This window comes from Lynx rufus, unplaced genomic scaffold (assembly GCF_022079265.1).
Source record: "Lynx rufus isolate CCGP_SWC_20201006 ecotype Redwood Valley unplaced genomic scaffold, mLynRuf1.p SCAF_13, whole genome shotgun sequence".
Taxonomy (NCBI): Eukaryota; Metazoa; Chordata; class Mammalia; order Carnivora; family Felidae; genus Lynx; species Lynx rufus.
Genome location: NW_025814827.1, coordinates 1287779 through 1309909, shown reverse-complemented (window position 1 = coordinate 1309909; position 22131 = coordinate 1287779). Strand labels below are relative to the sequence as shown.

Sequence of the window (22131 nt, the reverse complement as noted above, 5' to 3'; positions counted from 1 at the left end):
CCTGTCTCTTTGATCTCCTTTAATCTGGAGCATTGCCATAACTCTGTCACTTATGACACTGACATTTTGGAAGAATACAGTCCCTTCTTTTAAGTGCTGCTGCTTGTTTGGGGTTTGTCAGATGTTTCTTCTTGATTAGACTAGGTTTTGCATTCCAGGTGGCTGGAGCACCACCCATGTCATGTGTCCTCTCAGGGTGTAACAATCAGGAGCACACAATGCCATCTGCCCCACAGTGGTGACGTGGTGATGTTAATTTTGATCACCTGGCACCTGGTGTATCCTTCAGGGTGCAGTGAGGGGAATATGAAAACAGGAAACAATATAAACAGTTGCTAACAGTGGTAAAGATTGGTTAGCTACTAAAAGCGGTTTTTAAAAAAAGCTCTAAAGCAGCTTAGTAGGAAACCACTCCCACTCCCAGGGTCAAGGGAAGAGAGGACAAGGAAGGAACTGAGAAAGTCAGAGGAGGGCCCTGCAAGTCTGAGGGTTGGACCTGACAGGAGTACAGTGCCTGCCCTGTGCTGCAGGATAAACTCCCTAGTGGTGCCCACCACTGAGCCAGGAGAGCCAAGAGCCACCATGGAGAATGCCGCTGAGATCCAGGCCAGACTGAAACACAAAGTCTCCTCCAGCTGGCAAAAGGGAAATGTCCTCACTTCTATATGGCGAGGAAGGGCGAGTTTGGCACACATTAGTTAAGGTGGTTTTTGTTCTCTCAATGGTATAGTTACTGTTTTCTCCCAACTCAGGCCATCTCTGGAGACCATACAGTAAGACTGTTTAAAAATCCTGCTTCTCACCAAACTTCCCCTAGGTTTAGCAAATATTGCTGATTCTGGCCTGATTTGATCTTCTCTATGATGATTGTTGTTTTAGATTTCATCTTTACTATGATGGTTGTGAAACACTTTTTCCATTCCGGCACTCCTTCCATGTTTACCAGTCTGTCCTCCCTGCCTTCTCCCCCAGTGTATGTATGTATGTATGTATGTATGTATGTATGTATGTATGTCTACACACACACACACACACACATTTATATTCATTATGGACTGATCAAGTCCCATTTTTTTTCCCCAGTGATCTATAGTTCATTATTGTCCTTTTTTGCTTTTGGTTTTCAAATAGTTTCAGATTTGGCCAGCGGGAGCCCCTTCAAGTTGCTTTTTGTGTCCTGACATTTTTTGTTGAACGTTTTTGTAATTTCTGACTTAAGAAGATGTCCCAGGCTTATCTTGTACCCCTGGTGCCCTGGAATCAGTTTCTCTGAGGATCCCTGGTCCCTGACACTAGCTGTGTGCATTACTACAGGGGTGTCTTTGCCGCTTATCCTATCAGAGCTTGTCTTAATCCCTTTTAAAAATTGTTCATAATTCTTTAACAAAAGTAATAGTGCTTTAAAAAATGTAAACCATACAACTATTTTAAAAAAGTACCCACAGGTAAAGTTTAGGAATGGTGTGTATCCTTCCAGACTATTTACATATACAAAAAACTACATTTGGTGATGGGTTTAGTTTTGCTTTTTGCTAATATATGAATTCTGTTCTACAAGGTCTTTTTTTCTTCTTCACAGCATAGTATGTACTCTGTACCAGAATGTAGAATTCTGTCATTTTTGTTTGTCAGCTGCATGGGTATATTAATATCATGCTTAACCAGTGTGCAGTGGATGGACATTCGGATTGACTCCAGCCTTGCTGCAGTGCAGACTTCTGTACACATGCTGTTAAGCATTTAACTTTTTTTTAATTTTTAAAAAATTTTTATTGAGTTAAATGCACATAGCATAAAATTAATTTTAAAGTGCATGGTTCAGCATTTAGTGCATTCAGCGTTGCACAACCACCTCTCTAGTTCCAGCGCATTTTCACCACCCCATGTTGTGCATTTTTACGTGGACGCAAGAATGGAGTAATGGATTTACTCTGGACAAAAAGGCACATTAAAAGCTTTTCATGGTTATGTCCAGCCGCCCTCCAGAAAAGCTGTTCTAATTTATATTCCCACTAGAGTATGAAAGTGTGCATTTTCCTATACCCTTATTGACATTTTGTGTATTATCAGCCTTTATTTTTCTTCCACTCCAATAAATAAGAATATGTATTCTTTTACTATTAAGATGTTTTAGCCATTTGTATCTGTTGGATTTCCAGTTTCTGTCATCTGCCTAATTTGATAGGGTTTTGGTAGTGGATTTTTTCCCCTTACATATCTTAACAGGGTTAAGTTTACTTAGGAAACTTTTCTATGAAATTCAGTGTCTACTGCTGTGAGTGGGATAATCTTCCTGATACATTTTCTAACTGGTTATTGTTGGTGTGAGGGAGCACCTCCACCTTAGATACATTGATCTTGTATCCAACACAGGTTGGGGGGCAGTTCTTGAAAATAATTTGCACATTCTGGGTGGCTCTTTGTTATAGTGTGTCTGAGGTCTCCTGAGGGTGTTAGTGACCTTGCAAAAATAAGCTAAGTGTTCCTACTAAATACCTTTTTGGACAGTGCTGTGTACATTCCTATTCCTGGGGAAATGGACTTACACACAAGTCCTTCTCTCCTGAGTGTATTCACTGAAAAAAAAATAGATATGGAAATAATAGGATAGAAAAGAAATGTGTTTATCTTTGCATCCCCAGCACCTGGCACTTCGTGGGCACTGAATGTCTAAAATAAGTTACTGTGGTGCCAGAAGAATAGGATTTCCATTTTACTTTTTTTTTTTAAGCTGAAAAACCCATTAGCCAGAAAGTTCCTCACTGCTGGCTGCATATTAGAATCACCAGAAGAATGTTTAAAATATTTATGCTCAAATTCGGCTGACTGAGAATTGGTTTCAGTCTATCTAAGGTGGGACCAAAGCATCAGCATTTTTAAAAGTCTTATTAGGTAACTCCACTGAGAAGCCAGGGTTGAGAACCACTGCTAGTCCAGCATATAAACTCTACAAGTGGAGTTCAAGATGAAATAGGCACGGCACTCCCTTCCTCCTCCTTTTGGCCCCTAAGTGGGGCTTTGCTGGACACAGTTGGAAAGCCACATCCCTGGGGTCCTGAGAATCCTGTGAGGATGTTAAGGGTGGTGTGCCCACTTGCTGGTGGCAGCTTTGTTCTGGGCCTGTGCTACCGCCTCACACGCCAGGATGGGAAATAGGCAGACATCTTGGTTCACCAGACTGAGGCAGATGTGGCTGGGCCTGGGAATAGCTATGGGAAGGTGTTTGGCATTAGGTGTTGGAGCTCAGCGATGGCATGCATCTAGTTTGGCCAAAAAGCAGATCGCTTCTTCTTTACTCCTTGTCTCCTTTGGGAAGGACTTACTGACATAACCACAGCCCTCCAAAGGGCATGCTGAGTGAGGATGATTATGCCAAGATTCAGAGGCCTTTTTGTTCAAAATGGTCATCTCTTGCTTTTAATTAGTACTTATATCTAATTTGAACTTATATGAGGATAGCAGGTACACAAGAGGCTGATTATACCCATCTTACTGATGATGAAGATGAGGTCCAGAGAAATTGTGACTTGCCTAAAACCACACAAGGAAGCACGAGCCTGGCTTTGGACCCTGATGTTCTGACTTCAGAGGCTGTCATCCATCAGGAAGCAGGCTGCCAGCTCCCTCTTTATGTGGCGCCATCTCTTCTGCCGGGAAGGCTGTCCGTCCACGCAGTTGTTTCATGGCAGCTGAGGTTCTGACCTGCCTGGTGCATGGAGAATGGAGAAAGCTGCAGAGGCCATGACTCTGACTTAGATTCATTTGTGGGTTTTTTCCCTGGTATAAATTGTGACCCATGAGTTGCTTTCAGCTCCATTCTCTGGCTGCCTGAACGACTAGAGCACAGGCTCTGTTATCTAACACTCATTACCCATCGCCCTCTGGGGCCGTAGACACTGCAGCACCTGTCAGAAATGATGATAAATATCTAGGCCAAAGGTTTTTTTAAAAATCTCTGTAGTCGAATGGAATGCTCAGTCAAGATGACAAGGTATTTTCAAGGAACAAATAAAGCACGGATACCTAACTTTCTCTTTTTCTTCCCTCTTGGCTGCCCATACGTGACTGACGCCGGTGGTCAGTCTCCTTGGCTGTCCTGCCTCTTCTGGGCCCTTGCTCAGGCTTTGTCCCTGCCGCTGACCCCTCCTCCATGTCCTTCTCAGCCTCGGGAGGACCCGTCTGCCCTCAAGGCCTGGCTCAGTTCAGAAGTCGCTCCTTTCCTCCTTCCTTTCCAGTCCTCCCACTTCTGTCTCTTAGCCTGTAAGTTACCGAGTCCTGTCGATCTGCTTTCCCTGGCCTTCCTGAACTGCTCTTCAGCACCTTTGCCACTTCCCAGACGAGCCACCATCACTTCCATGTTGGACAGTCTGCACCTAGCATCTGGGGCCTACTCTCACCTGCTTGCTTTCTACCTTATATCAGAGGAGTTACAGCATCTGTGCACCCCTTCTGGAGTGAGTGAGCTCTTTGCACCCCTGAACACCCCTCCACTCCCAATTATTAAATACAGGGCCAGTCACAGAAGTCATCAGGAGGCCTTGATCAAATTCCTTCCGAGGCGCCTGGCAGGTCCCACGCCTGGCAGTCGCAGGCAGGCATTTCCATAGGGCTTTATTCACTGACCTCTCTCCTTCAGGGGAGTAGAAGACCAAGATTACGCACAAGATTATGTTTTCCTTTCCAAACATCCCTATTTATGAACGTCAGATGTGTCAGGTGTTTGGTCAGTTCCCTTGTAGAATGTGCTTTATAAGGGACAATGACATTTCCAGGAAGATTTAAGCCTTAGTCTGATTTTTTCCAAATGCCCAAAGCCTTTCTCTCATCCCATCTGCCACATTGAAGCAGAGGTGGGTGGTATCCAGCAGAGGGCTAGCTGGAGCCCTGCTTCCGGGAGGCCTGCCCTGCACGGGGGCTGCCTCATGCCTTTCCACCCTGCCTGGCCCCAGCATGAGTAACACTTGGGTAGAAAACAACCATTTCATTGCTTGATGGACTTTTGTGGTGCCCACACCCAAGACAGGTGAGAGGCTGCACCCCAAAGGTACTACCCCTCCCAAGAGAACAGAGCCCATTCCCTCCACCACCAGGTGCCAAGTGTACTTAGTCACCCCTACTTTCTTGCTCACGTGATAAAGATGAGGCATAGAGCTGGAAATCTGCATAGCCATGGGGGGCAGCCCCCTTTTCTCAGTGCCCTCCTTACCCTCTGCCTAGGGAGGAGCTTGGTCAGATGCCTCATTTTTGCCACCGTAGCACCTGACATTTGCCCGGGCATATGGGCCTTCATGGATGCTGCCTGTCACCAGGGATGTTGATGCCGACTGGGGTACCCAGTGGTGACAGGCAGGGCATTGTGTAGGAGGTCAGATTAGATTCTCCCAGAGTATCTTCTAGTTCTAAATCCTGGGGGATTCCAGTGCTGACCCTCACTCCCTTCTCCATCACACACATGAGCCCTCTCCGGCCCATTGTGGGCTACCAGAGGCAGGCAGGAGCAGAAAGGAGCCCTCTTTTTTCTCTGGGAACAGCCTTCCTGTTTCCTTGGCTTCTCTTGGGTCACCTATTCCCAGAAGTCTCGTGACTGCTCTGAACCTCAGGACATTTCCTGTACTGTCATTAAATTTCTGGGCTGTTTGGTCCCCTTGACTGGGTCGTGAGCTCCTTGAGTAAAGCAATACTGAGGTTTACTCCTCTTGCTCGTATGGGGTGGGCCATACAAGTTTATGAATAAGTGAAGTAACGGTCCTAGAGAAAGCTGTCTTCAGGGAATAGTGACCCTCCTCGGCAGTATCTCTCAAGATGTGCCCAGTGCAGAAGAACGCTGTGTCCCCCGCCACCCCCTTTGGTCGCGCCTGTTGTGCTGGCAGTGTTGGGGCCCCCACAGTTGAGTGGGGGAGTGCCAGGAATGAGGAGCCACCGGTTCCCATGGGCTCTCTCCCCAGCACCCACTCCCAACATCTTTGGCAATGATGGCACTTACTGTAGCCAGAGCAGGGCTTTGGCAGGCCTTGGCCAGCAGTGGAAGTTGTGTTTCTGGGGGCCTGAGAGCCCAGCAACCTCAGGGCCCAGGGCCAGCCTGCATGGGCTCTGGAGCCCCTACCTGGGTGGGACATGCCATGTTTGATGGAGCGGCACAGGCAGCCGTGCCTTCCCTGAGCCTCAGCTGGGTCTGGGAGATAGGGTCGCTTGCACCCACAAGGCTCCAAGCCTGTCGACTCTGCACTCTGGTCTCTTCACCTCCAGTGGACCCATCACCTATTTCCTCCCCAGACTGAGCTTGGCTCATCCCCAGAATGTTCCAGGCATTCCCACCTCCACCCTGTGCTCACACGTTTACCCCACCCTGATGCTCTTTTCTCTGTGCCCTGTCTGCTACTGCCCTTCTGAGACTCCTTTCCAGTCCCTCTGCCCCCAGAAAGTATGGTCCCCCCATCCCAGGTCTCTTGAGCACATGCTCATCGCCATCCCCCATCCCGACCCCTACAGCCTTCTCCCATTGGCCTGTGTGTGAATGTGTCTCCCTGGCAGCGTGGGAGTTCCCAGACTGGGGCCAGGGCTCTTCTCCCTCCCCAGCAGACCTTGCGACAGGACTGGCCCGGGCCTTAGTGATAACACTGGAAGTAAGTGAGCTCTGCTCCCCCGGACTTCTCCATTCACTCCTTTCCCTCATCTTGGACGATGTACTTGGACACAGGGGCAGGAGAAAGAGTGAAAGGGACCCCCACAGACTAATGAGAAAAAATGCACTCCTTTATTCCCTGTGGGAGAGACTGTTCAGGGAGCCTCCAGCATACGTCCTGGGGTGTAGGCTTGGTCTTAGGGCCCCAGCAAGGCTGGGGCAGCAGTGAGGACTCTGCTGGCCCCAGGGCAGGGCAGGTCCAGGTGGGCGCTGCTGCCCCTTCCTCAGAGCTTCTCCAGGTAGGAACCAGGGACGAAGCCACGCTGCCCATTCCGTTCCACTGTCCACCAACCATCCTCCCCTTCCAGGATGACTTCCAGGATGTCTCCCGCAGAGATATTCAACTCGTCGGAATTCTGGGCAAGAGAATGAAAGTGCATTGGGCTGGAGGGGCCCTTTCAGGGGGGCTCTGGTGGGCACCCCCACCCCAGCAGTAAATGGGAACTTGTCTCCCCGGTGGGCCAGGTCTTCAGAGCCGCACCTGGCCTCCTGGAGCCACAAGACGAGGCTGCTCTGGCTGGGGCAGCCTCCGGAGACATGTAGGGTGTGGGGTGTCTTGTGGGACTCGGCCTCCTGCCCTCCTTGGTTTATTTTTAGGCCTTCCTCACCCTGAGGCTTCTTCCCCCACTTTCCCCCCTGCTGCCCACTCTCCCAGCTCTGCTTACACAGGTGTGTTCGCCACGCTCCGAGCCTTCTCAGGCGCACCGCACACAGCCTCCCCACTGCTGCTGAGCCAGCCCCTGTCACGCAAGCACACTCCCATTCTCCTGGCCTGTCCCCCCTCTGACCGAGAACCAGGCTTTGGGAGTCTGCACAACCCAGGGCACAGCCTGCCTGCCCCGAGGGGATTCTTGGCTTCCCTCTGTGTGGACTGAGGGGGGCTCTACAACATCCACCAAAGCAGGGAGCAGATTGGACTCTCAAGGATCTCAGAGCACCCGTCCTATGGCCTCTCGACCCATCCTTTCCCCATGGACCTCAGAAGACCAACCCGAGGTCTCGTTCTTGGCGCCTGTGGCCCCAGTCTGAGGGCACAGAGTCTGACCCTTGGTCCATCTCCTGCAGGTTGCCCCAGGTGCTGTCAGCGTGCCTGCACATGCACACCCAGGCACACAGTGTCCGTGAATGCCTGGACACCGCGCGTGTGTGAGAACAGTTTCGGGCACAGGCCCTCGTACCCGTTCCACATTTGCTTGGCAGATACACAGCCACTGCCAAGTGCTGGGTGCTGTTCTAGGGGCACACGCCCCAGCTCACTCCACACTCTGGCCTGCCTGTGCCTGCCTGAGGAGAGGGGGTGAGGGCCTCACCTGGGCCGTGTAGTCGTAGAGCACCCTGTAGCCCTGTGCTGGCACGCTTGGGGGGCCCGGCACCTCCTGCACCGTGATGGCAGAGTAGACAACCTCACTCCGTTCAGGGGTTGGGGTCAGGGTCTCTGTGGAGGCGGAGAGCAAGGTGAGGCTTGGAGCCTACCCCTTTCAAAGGCAGTGATCCCGGAGGCCCCCCTGGCACGGAGCTTCTCCTGACTTGGCTCAGCCTCCCCCCAAAAGCAGAGAACCCGTCTGTGCCACAAAGGAGTCCTCTCCTTTCCCCTGGGCTCAGTTGCTTGGGGGCCCCCACATCACTCCCAGTAACCTGCAGAGGCTGCCAATGATGCGGTCTTGGGACTTCCGTGTAGCAGCCCGGAGAACCTGGGGGCAAGAAGCAAAGCAGGGAGGGAGGGAGAGGGATTCAGCAAAGCCCCAGGGCTGGGGCCACCTGGCCTCTAGGCACAGAGTGACATGAGTGCCCGTCAGGCCTGAGGGTGGTCCTTCCCCTGCCTCACCCTCCTAAGCCTCCTCAGCCTGCTTTTTGCAGGCTCTCCTCACTGCATTCCCAAGGCCCTGAGCCCCCAGACTTCTGCTCCATCCTCCTAACCCCCACAGGTGAAGGGGCTGCCCTCCAGAGTTTAGCCCGCTTGGGCCTTGCTGGGACCTTCACCTGCCTGGGCCCAGTCAGACCTCCTCCCTGCGCTCCACCATGACCTGGCCAGCCCAGCCACTCCCTGACCATGGGAAGTAGGGACTCCAATGTACATATGAGCACTAGGAAGCAGTGCCAGGCTAATTCACCCCTTCCCTTGTGCCTGGCTCATGCCTGGACTGAGCGGCCGCCATGAGGGTTTGCTGCATAAAAAGACCAGAGCCAGCAAGAGGCAGACCCTGGGGGCACTGGGGAGACAGACGTGGGTATCCACAAAGCAGGCAGTGCTGAGGGCTGTGTAAGTAGAGGCTGATGCTATTCCTAGCCTCTGGAAAGGCTTCCAGGTGGGGTTGAGTCCTGAAAGACAGCTTTATTTAAGTTTATTCATTTATTTTAAGAGAGAAAGAGCAAGTGGGGGAGGGGAGGGGAGAGAATCCCAGGCAGGACCTGAGCTGACGTCAGATGCTTAACTGAGCCACCTAGGTGCCCCCTGAAAGAAAGCTTTAACAGACAGAGATGGTGCAAGGCATAGCCTGTGAGTGGCTGTGAGGTGCAAGGGGGCTGCCCAGGATACATGCCCAGGATAGAAACACATGGACATGGGTGTGTGGACCCGGACTGATGATGATACAGGCTGTGCAGGTTCAGCACCAATGACAGAGTCCTGCCCCTACCCAGAGTCAGGGTAAAAGTCGGCAGGGTTGTGGCTGGGAGGAGCAGAGCTCATGGAGGCTGCTGCCCATTTCCCCAGCTTTGTCTATACCTGTGACACTTTACTCAGTTCCCGGCCACTGGCCCACCCCTCCTCAGCTGTACGTGGCTTCTAGCTCTCCCCTGCTTTGGCTCCTGCCCATCCCCTCCAGTAGCCAGGCCTCCTCCACCTGGTGGGACCACTGTCTCATCAAGGCACCCGTGTCAGTCCTTTCTTGACGCTGTCCCAGGTGAGCTTTTCCATCAGGTGTTTAAATGACCATCTGTGCTGAGACCCAGGTCCTTCCTAGGGTTGCAGGGAGGCCTGAGTCCCCCAAGACTACACTAAGACTGTGAGGGTGTGACTGCCCTCCCTTGGGGCCTTTGCTTTCTCACGGTTCCTGGAGGGGCATGCTGTGCCCCTGCTCTGAGCACAGGTGGTCACTCCCTGTCTCCAGAGGTGTCCCACAGGGGAGGCTTCAGGAGTTCCCGAAGCCTCAGAGATAAGCTGTCCTCAGGGAGCTGAGAGGTCCATCAACCCCATCCTCATCCTTACCTACCTCCTGAAGGCAGGGCCTTCTCTGCACGAGGCTGGATGGAGAGAGGGCATCACAGGGGCCTCGGGGTGGGAGTGGGGCACAGGCACCACATGAAACCCACAGATGCAGACTCCTCCCACACACACACAGGGCACGTGGCCCCCTCAGGAACTTGGGTGCTCTCAATGAGCTGTCACCATTGTCACCTAAGGCCTGAACCAAGAGGGTCTTTGGATTCTGAGTCTGACCCCAACGACTTCTGGGCTCTGGACCTGGAGAAGGTGACTTGTGCAGGTGACACAGTGATGCATGGCGCTAGGATCCTCTGCGGCCAGGCCAGGGAAGGGGCCCTGAAAGGCCTGGGGAATTCTCCCAGAGCACTGTCTATAAGGTCTGCTCTTGTGTCCTGATCCTGCACGAGCAGGAGTGTCACTACCACAGCATGACAGTCCAGGGTACCAACCCAGGCTGCAGCAGGGCCCAAGGGACAAGGAAGCCAGCCTGGGGCCTCCCTGGAGCTCTGAGCGCAGTCACCGGCAAGTAAATGGGGTGTGATTATTTGCTTAATGTCTGGGTCCCTTTGGACTGAAGGTGTCATGAGTCCAAAATGAGGCTGTCCTGTCCCCAAAGAATGCCCAACACCTAAACCCAGCACTAGGCCCGCAGTAGGTGCTCAGTAAATACACGTGGGAGAAACACTTGGAGGAGGAGGGGCTGGACCCACTTCCTGGCACTTCCTCAGCCCCATCTGGCACCTCACCTCTTTATCACACCGCAAGATGGTTGTACGCCAGGGCTGCCGGATGAGGGCGCGACCTCCCGATCGTAATAGTTCTGGTAGGGCACCGGAGCTGTGGGCAGCAAGCCTGTGAGGCCCAGGGTGACCGAGGGCAGGGCAGGCGGGACCTGCACCACCTGATACCCGACTTGTCCCCATCCAGAGACCCAGACGGGGGCCCCACTTACCCACTCTGGCCCTAGCCTGCCTCGGTGCTTGGGAAGGGGGCCTCTCTCACTTTGATGAGACACACCCCACTGTGGGCACCACTGAGATCAAATATTCTGGGCTCATGATTTAGTGGAACCAAACCGGCTATAAGAAGGATCCCGCCTCTATTTCCCCTTCTGAGAGTTGTGTTCTTAAGCACTGTGCCATCTCTGCTTCAGAGGAGGCAGCAGGCCAGGGTCCTGACCAGGGGGTTGCCCCATCCCTGACCCCTCCTTGGGGTCTGGCCCAGGGTCCTTCACCCAGAAGGGAGCTGTGAGCCTTGTCCTGGCAGTTGAGGCTCAGAGAACTGGGGCCAGGCCTCTTAGGGACAGATGGGCCTGGCCCCAGAGGCTGTCTACCTGCAGGCCGGGCCTCACCCGGGGGCTCAGTGCCTGTGCTCTTGGCCTGGATGAAGCCATCGATGTCGGCTTCCACGCTGCAGCCTTCTAGCGTCACCCGCACCTCCTCGTAGAGCTGGCAGTGGGCAAGAGCAGAGGCTGAGGGATCAGGCCTCACCTTGGGGCCTACCCTCTTCAAAGCCCTGCTCCTCAGTGGGTGTGAACTCTGGCCAGGGGCCTCCACCCCACCAGCCTCCTCACGGGCCCTGTGCGCACAGCTCAGTGCCTGTATTTGGGGGCCTTGGCGTGGAACTGAGAGGTCAGAACCCTGGCTGACAGCTTCTTCTACTTCCTGAACACCTATTGTGCACAAGGTCCTATGCAAGGGACTTATCTCACTCCTGTCCTCTGAAGAAAACACCACTTTCCCCATTTTATAGATGAGGAAACTCAGAAAGGGGAAGAGATTTGCCCAAGGTTGCAGAGCAAGAATTCAGTGTAGCCAGGCTTTGCATTAATGAGAGGATCCAAAGCCCCCATTCCTTCCTCTGCCACAAGGAGACCACCAGTCCGTGGTCCAGGCAGAAGGGTTCAGGCAAGTAACAACAGTGGGCATCAGGGAGTCTGGGCTGCCTCAAGAGAGCGCATGGCTCTCAGGCTCCACTAACAGAGGTCAGAGCCCCTCGTGTGGAAGTGGGGGCCCCTCTCTGCTGGGGGAACCCACCCCAACACTCCTGGCATGTAGAGTTCAGTAAGGGGAACCAGGACACCCCAGGGACTTGGGGGGCAGAGGAGGGACTGGACCTGGGCTCTTACAAGCACCAGGCCTGGAGTAGAGCAGCCCAGTGTCCTCCAGCCTCTCTGCAAACCTCTGAGGGGCAGTGCAGAAGGGCAGAAGCTCCCTTCTGACCCCAACAGGAAGCAGGTGCTCTGTGGCCTTGAGAGCAGAGCCAAGGACCTGGGAGCAAGGGTGAGCAAAGAGGCAGATGCCAGGGTAACCACAACAGCAGTCTTCCAGGCAAGGAGACCAGGGCCTTGGACTGAGTCCCCTGTCCTTTGGGGCTCCAGGGGCAGAGGCTAAGCCCTGAGCTGTTTGTTGATGGACTCAGACGGACCTGGGCATGCTGTTGCCTGGAGTCTGCCCTATCTGCACACCTCCACCCCCAGCTCACTCTCTGCCCCGCCCTGTCCTTAGTCCCCCACCTCATCGTCCTTGACACACTGCAAGGAGAGCTGGTTACAGTGCACCCACAGCGCATTGCGAAGGATGGTCAATCGATCAAACTCTTGCAGCTGGAAAGCCTGCGAGGTGGAGATGGGATGGAGGTGAGAAGTGAGGAGGGGCTCGCAGGGTCAGGCCAGACTGGGCCCCACTCAGCTACCATGGCACTGACTAGCCACACGCCCCCCCCCCCCCCCCCCCCCCGCTGAAAGCCAAGTCCAAAGGAAATGCCCTTCTTGGAGGATCCCCACACCCACCTTTGTGCCAGCCCCTGAGGCTTCTGGTTCCTGCCCTCACCCTTCCTCCAGTCTCCATCACATGCTAGAAAAAAAGCCCTTGGGCATTGTTGTGAGAGGAGAACTGGACCCGGGGTCCTAAGGCCTATCTCCCAGGTCTTGTCCACCAGCAGGACCCAGGGAAGCTATGGGCTTTTTCTGAGCCTCAGGGCCAGCTTCAGCAAAAAGGGGTGAAGGATGCCTTACTCCCCATCAGGGCACAAAGCCAGATGGGGAGCTCCCTGGGAGAGGGGCCCAGCACAGGGCCTGGGGAGAGAGCAGATGGGTGAATGAATAAAGGAATGAGGCCTTCCTCCCACTACTGCCTCACTTTCCCCCATGAAGCAGCTGGAGGGATGGACAGCCTTCTCATTTTGCAGCAGGAGAAGCAGACCTCATGCCCACAGTCACTCACCTCACAAGTGGTCCGGTGCTCCTGCTCCCACTCACCCCGCACCTTCTCCAACTGCTCGATGTTCTGCCTGTACACTCGCTCTGGAAGCACAGGTGGTCCTCAGGGAGGTCAAGGCCTAGACACCCACCCCCAACCTCCACCCCTTTGCTCCCTCAGTGCCCCTGCACAGAGTGCCCTCCTGCCCCAAGTCCTCGGAGTCCCTCCTCCTGCCTCAGAGAGACCTGCCCTGGCTTCTAGTGCCTCATCCAAAAGCCTGTCAGGACCACTTACTCTGGTACTGCTCTTTTTGGAGGTGACTCTTAGCTCCCTGCTGTGCTCTGAGCTGCCCAGGGCTGCAGTAGAGCCCACACCTCAAGATCAGAGTCCAAACCTTTGCCACCCCCAGGTCCTACCCTCTCACAATTTCTAGATGGGAAACTGAGGCTTGGAAAGGGCAGCATTGAAGGTGGGGGGGGGTGGAACAGGGGAGCTGTTGAGTTGGAACCCAGCAGGCTGGGTTCCATGACCTCTGTTCCCAGAAATCTGAGGGACACCTATCTGCCAGCCAAGGCAGCAGCTGGGTTCTGGGAGAAGCAGAGAAAAAGGGAGAACATTTTCAGGGGGCAATAGGGGTGAGCTCTCTGCCCTAGGAGGTGTACCAACAGAGATGAAGTGTGTTGGGAAGGTTCTGGCATCAGATGAAGGATAGAGGAGACAGAAACCCAGAGAAGGCTGTGTGTGTGTGTGTGTGTGTGTGTGTGTGTGTATAAGAGAGAGATGATGAACAGGTCTGTCTCCCATGATGGTGGTTGTAAAAGTCCTGGACTCTGGAGCCAGATAGACTGGGTTGAAATGCATTCACCACCACTTCTTGGCTGTGTGGCCTTGGGTAAGTACTTAACCTCTCTGTGTCTCAGTTTACTCATTTGCTTAAAAAAAGGATTCAACAGTGTGGCCAAGCCACTCAGCCAGCTGTGCTGGGGGCTAACCTCACCTACCAGCACACCTGCAGCAGCTGCAGCCAAGCCTCTCAGCTGGCCATGCTGGTGGCCAGTCCTGCCCATCAGCAAGCCTGCAGCAGTCACAGCCAAGTCACAATAGGAGGACATATGCAGCCCACACAGGGGATACCTCTAGAGTCCTGGTTCTAGTGACCAGGAAGGATTGTCCTATTGGGACCCACAAGACATACATAGCTGACCTACCTAACACATAGAAACAAGCACAGTCAGACAAAATGGAGAGATAGAGGAATATGTTTCAAATGAAAGAACAAGACAAAACCTCAGAAAAAGAACTAAATGAAACAAAGATAAGCAGTCTACATGTTAAAGAGTTCAAAGTAATAGTCATAAAAATGCTCACCACACTTGAGAGAAGAGTGGATACACTCAGAACTTAAAGAGATAGAAGATATTAAAAAAAGAACCAAACAGAGCTGAAGAATGTAATAACTAAATGAAAAATACACTAGAGGCAATCCACAGCAGATTAGGGGATGCAAAAGTACAGATAAGGTAGTAGAAAATATCCAAGTGGAACATCAAAAAAATAAGTTTTTATTTTTATTTATTTTTAATTTTTTTATGTTTATTCATTTTTGAGAGACAGAGACAGAGCATGAGTGGGGGAGGGGCAGAGAGAGAAGGAGACATAGAATGTGAAGGAGGCTCCAGGCTCTGAGCTGTCAGCACAGAGCGCGACACGGGGCTTGAACTCATGAACTGTGAGATCATGACCTGAGCCTAAGTCGGACACTTAACCAACTGAGCCACCCAGACAGCCCAAGAAAATAACGTTTTAAATGAGGATAGGTTATGGGGCATCTGGGTGGCTCGGTCAGTTGAGCGTCTGACTCTTGATTTTGGTTCAGGTCATGATCTCACAGTTCATGAGATCGAGCCCCACATCAGGCTCTGTGCTGACAGCAAGGAGCCTGCTTGGGATTCTCTCTCTCCCTCTCTCTCTGTCCTTCCCTTGTTTGTGCTCTCTCTCTCTCTCTCTCTCAAAATAAATAAATACACATGAGCAAAAAAAAATTTAAATGAGGATAGGTTAGGGGACATCTGGAACATCAGGTGTCCTATATTTGCATTTTAGGGGTCCCAGAAGGAAAAGAGAGAAGGAAACAGAAAACTTATTTGAAGAAATAATAGCTGAAAACAACCCTACCATGGGGAAGGAAACAGACATCCAGGTCCAGGAAGCACAGAGAGCCTCAAACAAGACAAACCCAAGGAGGCCCACACCAAAACACATAATCATTACGATGTCAAAAATTAAAGCTAGAGAATCTTAAAAGCAGCAGGAGAAAAACAACTAGTTATATATACACGAAAAACCACAAAGTTATCAGCTGACTTTTTAGCAGAAATTTTGCAGGCTAGAAGGGAGTGATAAAATGCTGACAGAAAAACAAAAAAAAAAAAACCCTAAAACCAAGAATACTCTACCTGACAAGCAGTATAATCAATTATATCTACAAAAATTGGTCAAGAAATATACAAAATAAAAAAGATGTAAAATATGACATCATACGTATGAAATGTAGAGGAGGGAGTAAAATGTAGTGCTTTTAGAACGTGTTGGAACTTAAGTGACCATCAATGTAAAATAAATTACTATATTCATAGAATGTTATACATGAACCTCATAATAATCATAAACCCAAACCTATAATATTAACAAAAAGAGAAAAGAACCCAGTCATCAAACCACAAGGGAAGAGAGCAAAACTACAAAACATCCAGGAAACAGTTAACAAAATGCCAATAAATGCATGCCTGTCAATAATTACTTTAAATATAAATGGACTGAATGCTCCAGTCAAAAGACATAGGGTGACTGAATGCATAAAAAAACAAGACCCAGCTATATGCTGCCTAGAAGAGATTCATTTCAGACTTAAAGACACACACAGGTTGAAAGTGAAAGGATAGAAAAAGATTCCATGCAAATGGAAGCAAAAACAAAATAAACAAAAACACAACTGGGGTAGAAATACTCCTATGAGGCAAAATAGACTTTTTAAAAAGATGGTAACAAGAGACAAAGAAGGGCATTATACAATGATAAAGGGATCAGTCCAACAAGAGGATGTAACAATTGTAAATAGCCACACACCCAATACAGAGACACCTAAATATAAAAAGCAAATAATAACAAACACAAAGGGAGAAGTACAATAATATTAGGACACTAACACTCCACTTACGTCATGGGTAAATCATCCAGACAGAAAATCAATAAGGAAATGATGGCTTTGAATGATACTTTAGGCTAGATGAACTTAGATATGTGCAGAAGATTCCATCCCAAACCAGCAGAATACACATTCTTTTCAAGTGCACATGGAACATTCTCCAGGATAGATAGATCACATGTTAGGCCACAAAACAAGTCTTAGTAAATTTAAGAATATTGAAATACTATCAAGCATCTTTTCTGATCACAACAGCATGAAACTTGAAATCAATTACAAGGAAAAAATATAAACACATAGAGGCTAAACAACCAATGGGTCAATGAAGAATTCAAAAAGGAAATTAAAAAAATACCTGGAGATGAATAAAAATGGAAACAACATTTCAGAATCTTTGAGAGATGGCAGAAGCAATTCTAAGAGGGCAATTTATACCAATACAGGCCTACCTCAAGAAATAAGAAAAACCTCAAATAAACAATTTAATCTTACATCTAAAGGAACTAGAAAAAGAACAAAGCCAAAAGTTAGTTGAAGGGGGGCGCCTGGGTGGCGCAGTCGGTTAAGCGTCCGACTTCAGCCAGGTCACGATCTCACGGTCCGTGAGTTCGAGCCCCGCGTCGGGCTCTGGGCTGATGGCTCAGAGCCTGGAGCCTGTTTCCGATGCTGTGTCTCCCTCTCTCTCTGCCCCTCGCCCGTTCATGCTCTGTATCTCTCTGTCCCAAAAATAAATAAACGTTGAAAAAAAAAATTAAAAAAAAAAAAAAAGTTAGTTGAAGGAAGGAAATAATAAAGATGAGAGTGAAAATAAATGAAATAGAGACTTAAAAAAATCAGAAAAGTCAATAAAACTAAGAGCTGTTACTTTGAAAAGACAAACAAAATTCATAAACCTTTATCCAGACTCATCAACAAAGAAAGAAAATCAAAAAATAAAATCAGAAATGAATGAGAAGTTACAACTGACACCAGAGAAATACAAAAGATTGTAAGAGGCTACTAGAAAAAAACAGATGCAGAAAAGCCATTTGAAAAAATTCAACATCCAGTCATGATAAAAACTCTCAACAAGTGGGTTTAGAGGGAACATACTTCACCATAATAACCCATAGCTAACACCACAGTCAATGGTAAAAAGTTGAAAGCTTTTCCTCTAAGATCAGGAACACAACAAGGATGCCCATTTTTATTCAGCATAATATTGGAAGTCCTAGCCACAGCAATGAGAAAGGAAAAAGAAACACCCAAAATGATATGGAAGCAGTAAAACTGTCACTGTTTGCAGATGACATGATACTATACATAGAAAACCCTAAAGCTTTCACCAAAAAACTATTAGAACTAGTAAATGAACTTAGTAAAGTTGCAGAATACAAAATTAATACACAGAAATCTCTTGTGCCTCCATATACCAATAATGAAGTAGTGGAAAGAGAAATTAAGAAAATAATCCCATTTATAATTGCACCAAAAAGAATAAATTTCCTAAAAATAAATTTAATCAAGGAAATGAGAGACCTGTACTCTGAAAACTAAGGCATTAATGAAAGAAATTAAAGACAACACAAATAAATAAATGGAAAGATAGTCCACGTTCACGGATTATAAGAATTAATATTATTAAAATGTCACACTACCCAAAGAAATCTACAGATTCAATACAAACCCTATCAAAACACCAACATTTTTCACAGAACCAGAACAAATCCTAAAATTTGTATGGAACCACAAAAGACCCCAAACAGCCAAAGCAATCTTGAGAAAAAAGAACAAAGCTGGAGGTATCACAATCCAAACTTCAAACTATACCACAAAGCTATAGTAATCAAAACAGTATGGGACTGGCACATAAACAGACCCATAGGTCAATGAACAGAATAGAGAGCCCAGAAATTAACTCATGCGTATATGGTCAACTAATCTATGACAAAGGTGGTAAGAATATACAATGAGGAAAAGACAGTCTCTTCAATAAATGGCATTGGGAAAACTAGACAGCTACATGCAAAAGAATGAAACTGGACTACTTCCTTATACCATACAAAAAAATAAACTCAGAATGGGTTAAAGGCCTAAATGTAAGACCTGAAACTATAAAAGTCCTGAAAGAAAACATAGGCAATAAACTCTTGGATGTCAGCCTTCAGAGTACTTTTCTGGATCTGCTTCTTCAGGCAAGGGAAACAAAAGCGAAAATAAACAATTGGAACTATATCAAACTAAAAGCTTTTGCACAGCTAAAGGAAACGATCAACAAAATGAAAAGACAACCAAATGAATGGGAGAAGATAAGGGGGTAATACCCAAAATACATAAAGGACTCATACAACTCAACATAAAACAAAATCTGATTTAAAAATAGGCAGAGGCCTGAATAGACATTTTTCCAAAAATGACATACAGATGACCAAAATACACTTGAAAAGATGCACAAATCATTAATCATCAGGGAAATGCAGACCGAAACCACAATGATATATCACCCCATACCACTCAGAATGGCTAGTATAAAAAAAACAAAACAAAAAAAACAAACAAACAAGAAATAACAAGTGTTGGCAAGGATGCGGATAAAGGGAACCTACTTGCATTGTTGGTGGGAAGGCAAACTGGTGCAGCCACTCTGGAAAATAGGATGGAGCTGCCTCAAAAATTAAAAATGGAAATACCAATTCAGTAATTCTACCTCTGGGTATTTACCTGAAGAAACTGAAAACACGAATTTAAAAAGATATATGCATCCCTGTGTTTACTGCAACATTATTTACAAGAGTCAAGATGTGGAAGCAGCCTAAGTGTCCATTGATAGATGAATGGATAAAGAAGATGTACAAGGGAATATTACTCAGCCATAAAAAGGAATGAAATCTTGCCACTCATGACAACACGGATGAACTTAGAGGGTTATGATGCCAAGTGAAATAAGTCAGACGGAGAAAAACAGATGCCATATGATTTCACTTTATGAGTTCACTTTATGAACTTAAAAAACAAAACAAACAGCAACAACAAAAAACAGATATAGAGTCATAAAAATAGAGAACTGGTGGTTGCCAGAGGGCAGGGGGTTGGGGGATGCAAAATAGGCGAAGGGGATTAAGAGGTGTAAACTTCCATTCATAAAAGAAATAAGTCACAGGGATGAAAAGTACAGCAGAGGGAAGAGAGTCAATAATAGTGTAATGACACTGGTGACAGACGGTAACACTTATCATGGTGAGCACTGCACAATGTTTATAATCGTCGATTCACTACGTTGTACACCTGAAATTGATATGATATTGTAGGTCAACTATACTTCAATTGAAAATCTAAAAATTTAAAAGAGATATAATTAGAGGTGCCTGGGTGGCTCAGTCAGCTAAGTGTCTGACTTCGGCTCAGGTCATGATCTCATGGTTTGTGAGTTCGAGACCCACGTTGGGCTCTGGGCTGACAGCTCAGAGCCTAGAGCCTGCTTCAGATTCTGTGTCTCCCTCTCTCTCTGCCCCTCCCCTGCTCACACTCTGTCTCTCTCTGTCAAAAATAACATAAATAAATAACATAAATAAATAAATAAATAAATAAATGGGGGACGATTATAGCAGTCATCTCATAGGACTGCTGTGTTGTGCAGACTGGTTGAAACATGCAAAGTACCAAGAACAGTCTTGGCAAATAGGAGAACACCAATGTTTTTATTTTACTTGCATGATCGTGTGAGACTGGTAAGCATATGACTCTGTACAGTCCTGCATGAGTGTGTGTCCCCGGGGTGAGGAAAATGTGGGGTGGGGCAAGGGACAGGCCTATCTGGGCTGCCATCCCAGGGCAGAGGAAGTGGGCCAGGCCGCGTACCTGCCTCCGTGGCTGAGTCCTTGCACTGCTTGGCTTTGTTCTGGCTCTGAGGAGACAGAGGAAAAGCAGTGCTGAGCTGGCCCCAGCGCTCGGGCTCCCAGCCTTCCTGGGGGGCTCTGAGGTGCTTCTATCCCACCCTTCCTGAGCCACCCAGGGGGACACTTAGGAGCCATTTACTCCAGCGTCACCCCACAAAGGACCACAATCAAAAAGCGTCCAATTAAAAAAATAAAAATAAATGCATAACCCGTGCAGATACATGTGAAAACTGGATATGAAGATCAGAGGGAGAAATATGGACTGGGGCCAGGTCCCATGGCCCTGGCCACCTCTGAACTCACCAGTTGGGACGTGGGCCCTGCCCTTACCTTGTTGCCCCTAATTCACCCACAGTTCTCTGCCCTTTGTGGGCCTCAGCTTTCCTGTCTGTGCAATGGCTGAAATATGTTCTTGGGCCCTGGTGCCTCTGATGCCTCACCCTGGCCCAGGGGCCAAAACAGTCAAGATCTTGGACTCTGGATGACCTGGGTGTGTATCCTTTCTTTATTCCTTCTTGGATCTGACACCTTGGACAAGCCACCCACTGTCTCTGGGCCTCGGTTTCCTCTCTGTGGCATGGGTCTCCTGAGCCTGTCTCCAAGGGTTATGTGAGAGTTAGCTGGCCCTGTCTATGTCCTGAGATTCCAAGAAACCCATTCCACAGATGGGAAGATGGTAGTTCAGAGAGGAGTAAACAGATGTTCCAGATGTGGACCTTTCTTGGGGTGTCTGTGGCATGCCCTCTTTCCCTCCCTGCCCTGCTCCAGCCCTGGGTGATACCACATGGCCTCAGTGGCCCCACGCACCTTCTCCACTTGCTTCTGGTGGCCATTGGTGCTAATGCGCTCAAAGGCCTGCTCGGCGTCATCGGCGTCCCGGCACTTCTGCTCATATGTCTTCTTGGACTGCGGGTGTGGAGAAGCATGACTGGGTGGGGGGGGGGGTGCGGGGGGCACCCAGAGTGAGGCTCCCTGAACCCAGCCTCCCTTCTCCCTGTCGGGGACTGTGGGTGGAGTGGGGGCCTCCTAACCAGGGACAGGGATCTGGGGGTCCAGAATAGAGATGGAGAAGGGAGTTTTATTTCCAGGCCCTGTCCAGTCTCTTTAGAGACATGGTCACATCAAACCACTAGCAGGTCCCTGAAAATACCATGCATCTGCACGATGCTGGCCTCTGCATATGCTGTCCCCTTTTGCCGAACCTTTTTTCTCCTTTTCACTCAGTGTCCTAGGGGACACAGCTCAGGGGTCCTTTCTCCCTCTACCCCCAAAGTCCCTAGCTAACAGTATGGATCATCCCGTGGGCCACTTCTGGGACTGACCACCAGCCCATCAATCAGGAGCCCCCCAAGGGCAGGGTCTGGGTCCATCCACATGAGTCCTTGGCTCCCTGCTCAGCCCCAAACACCCAACAGGCGATGGTGTGTGTTGTTGGGCAGGGGTTGAGGCAAGCCCTGTTCCAGGGGCCCAGCCGAGGGCTCCTGAGGTCCACGTTGTGAGTCCTCCACCGCTCCAGGCCAAAGACCCTCACACTCACATCCATAGCCTTCTTGTAGAGAGACAGCTTGCTCTTCTGGACACGGTCCATGACGGCCTCATACTGCAGGGGACACAAGGTTCTGAGCAGGGGGGCTGCGGCCTCAGGATGCTCCCCTAGGCCAAGAGGACAGGGTGTCCCTGGGATGAGACACAGCATCCCCTCCTGGCTCTGAAGGGAGCAGTGACAAGATGCCACACAAAACTAGAGCCCGGGGCAGGATGTGCCCATTGTGTCTCTTTGCTGCAGACTCCAACCAGGACTTGGTCTCTGTCCCGGGAATACTCGCCCTGCACACACACACACACACACACACACACAGTCCTTCACTCACAGTCTCTGTACCTCCTCACGCTGGTCATACACTGTGTACACACCGGCACACATAGGCACACAAAGTTCCACATGACACACAGAAGTACACACT

At 49.4% G+C, this 22131-nt stretch overlaps 1 protein-coding gene across 1 annotated transcript in view; it reads right to left on the bottom strand.

Moving 5' to 3' along the window:
* Positions 1–6732: 6732 nt before the first annotated feature.
* PSTPIP1 (proline-serine-threonine phosphatase interacting protein 1) overlaps positions 6733–22131 on the bottom strand; it is a 47251-nt gene continuing 31852 nt past the window's right edge. Inside the window, exons 7-16 of the mRNA XM_047075667.1 lie at positions 21705–21767; positions 20975–21073; positions 20130–20175; positions 13112–13191; positions 12403–12501; positions 11239–11335; positions 10634–10724; positions 8318–8373; positions 7993–8117; positions 6733–7038 (exon numbers count right to left, since the gene is read on the bottom strand). Of these exons, the coding sequence (XP_046931623.1) occupies positions 6907–7038; positions 7993–8117; positions 8318–8373; positions 10634–10724; positions 11239–11335; positions 12403–12501; positions 13112–13191; positions 20130–20175; positions 20975–21073; positions 21705–21767 (888 nt within the window). The 3' untranslated portion in view covers positions 6733–6906. The remainder of the gene's footprint in view (positions 7039–7992; positions 8118–8317; positions 8374–10633; positions 10725–11238; positions 11336–12402; positions 12502–13111; positions 13192–20129; positions 20176–20974; positions 21074–21704; positions 21768–22131) is intronic.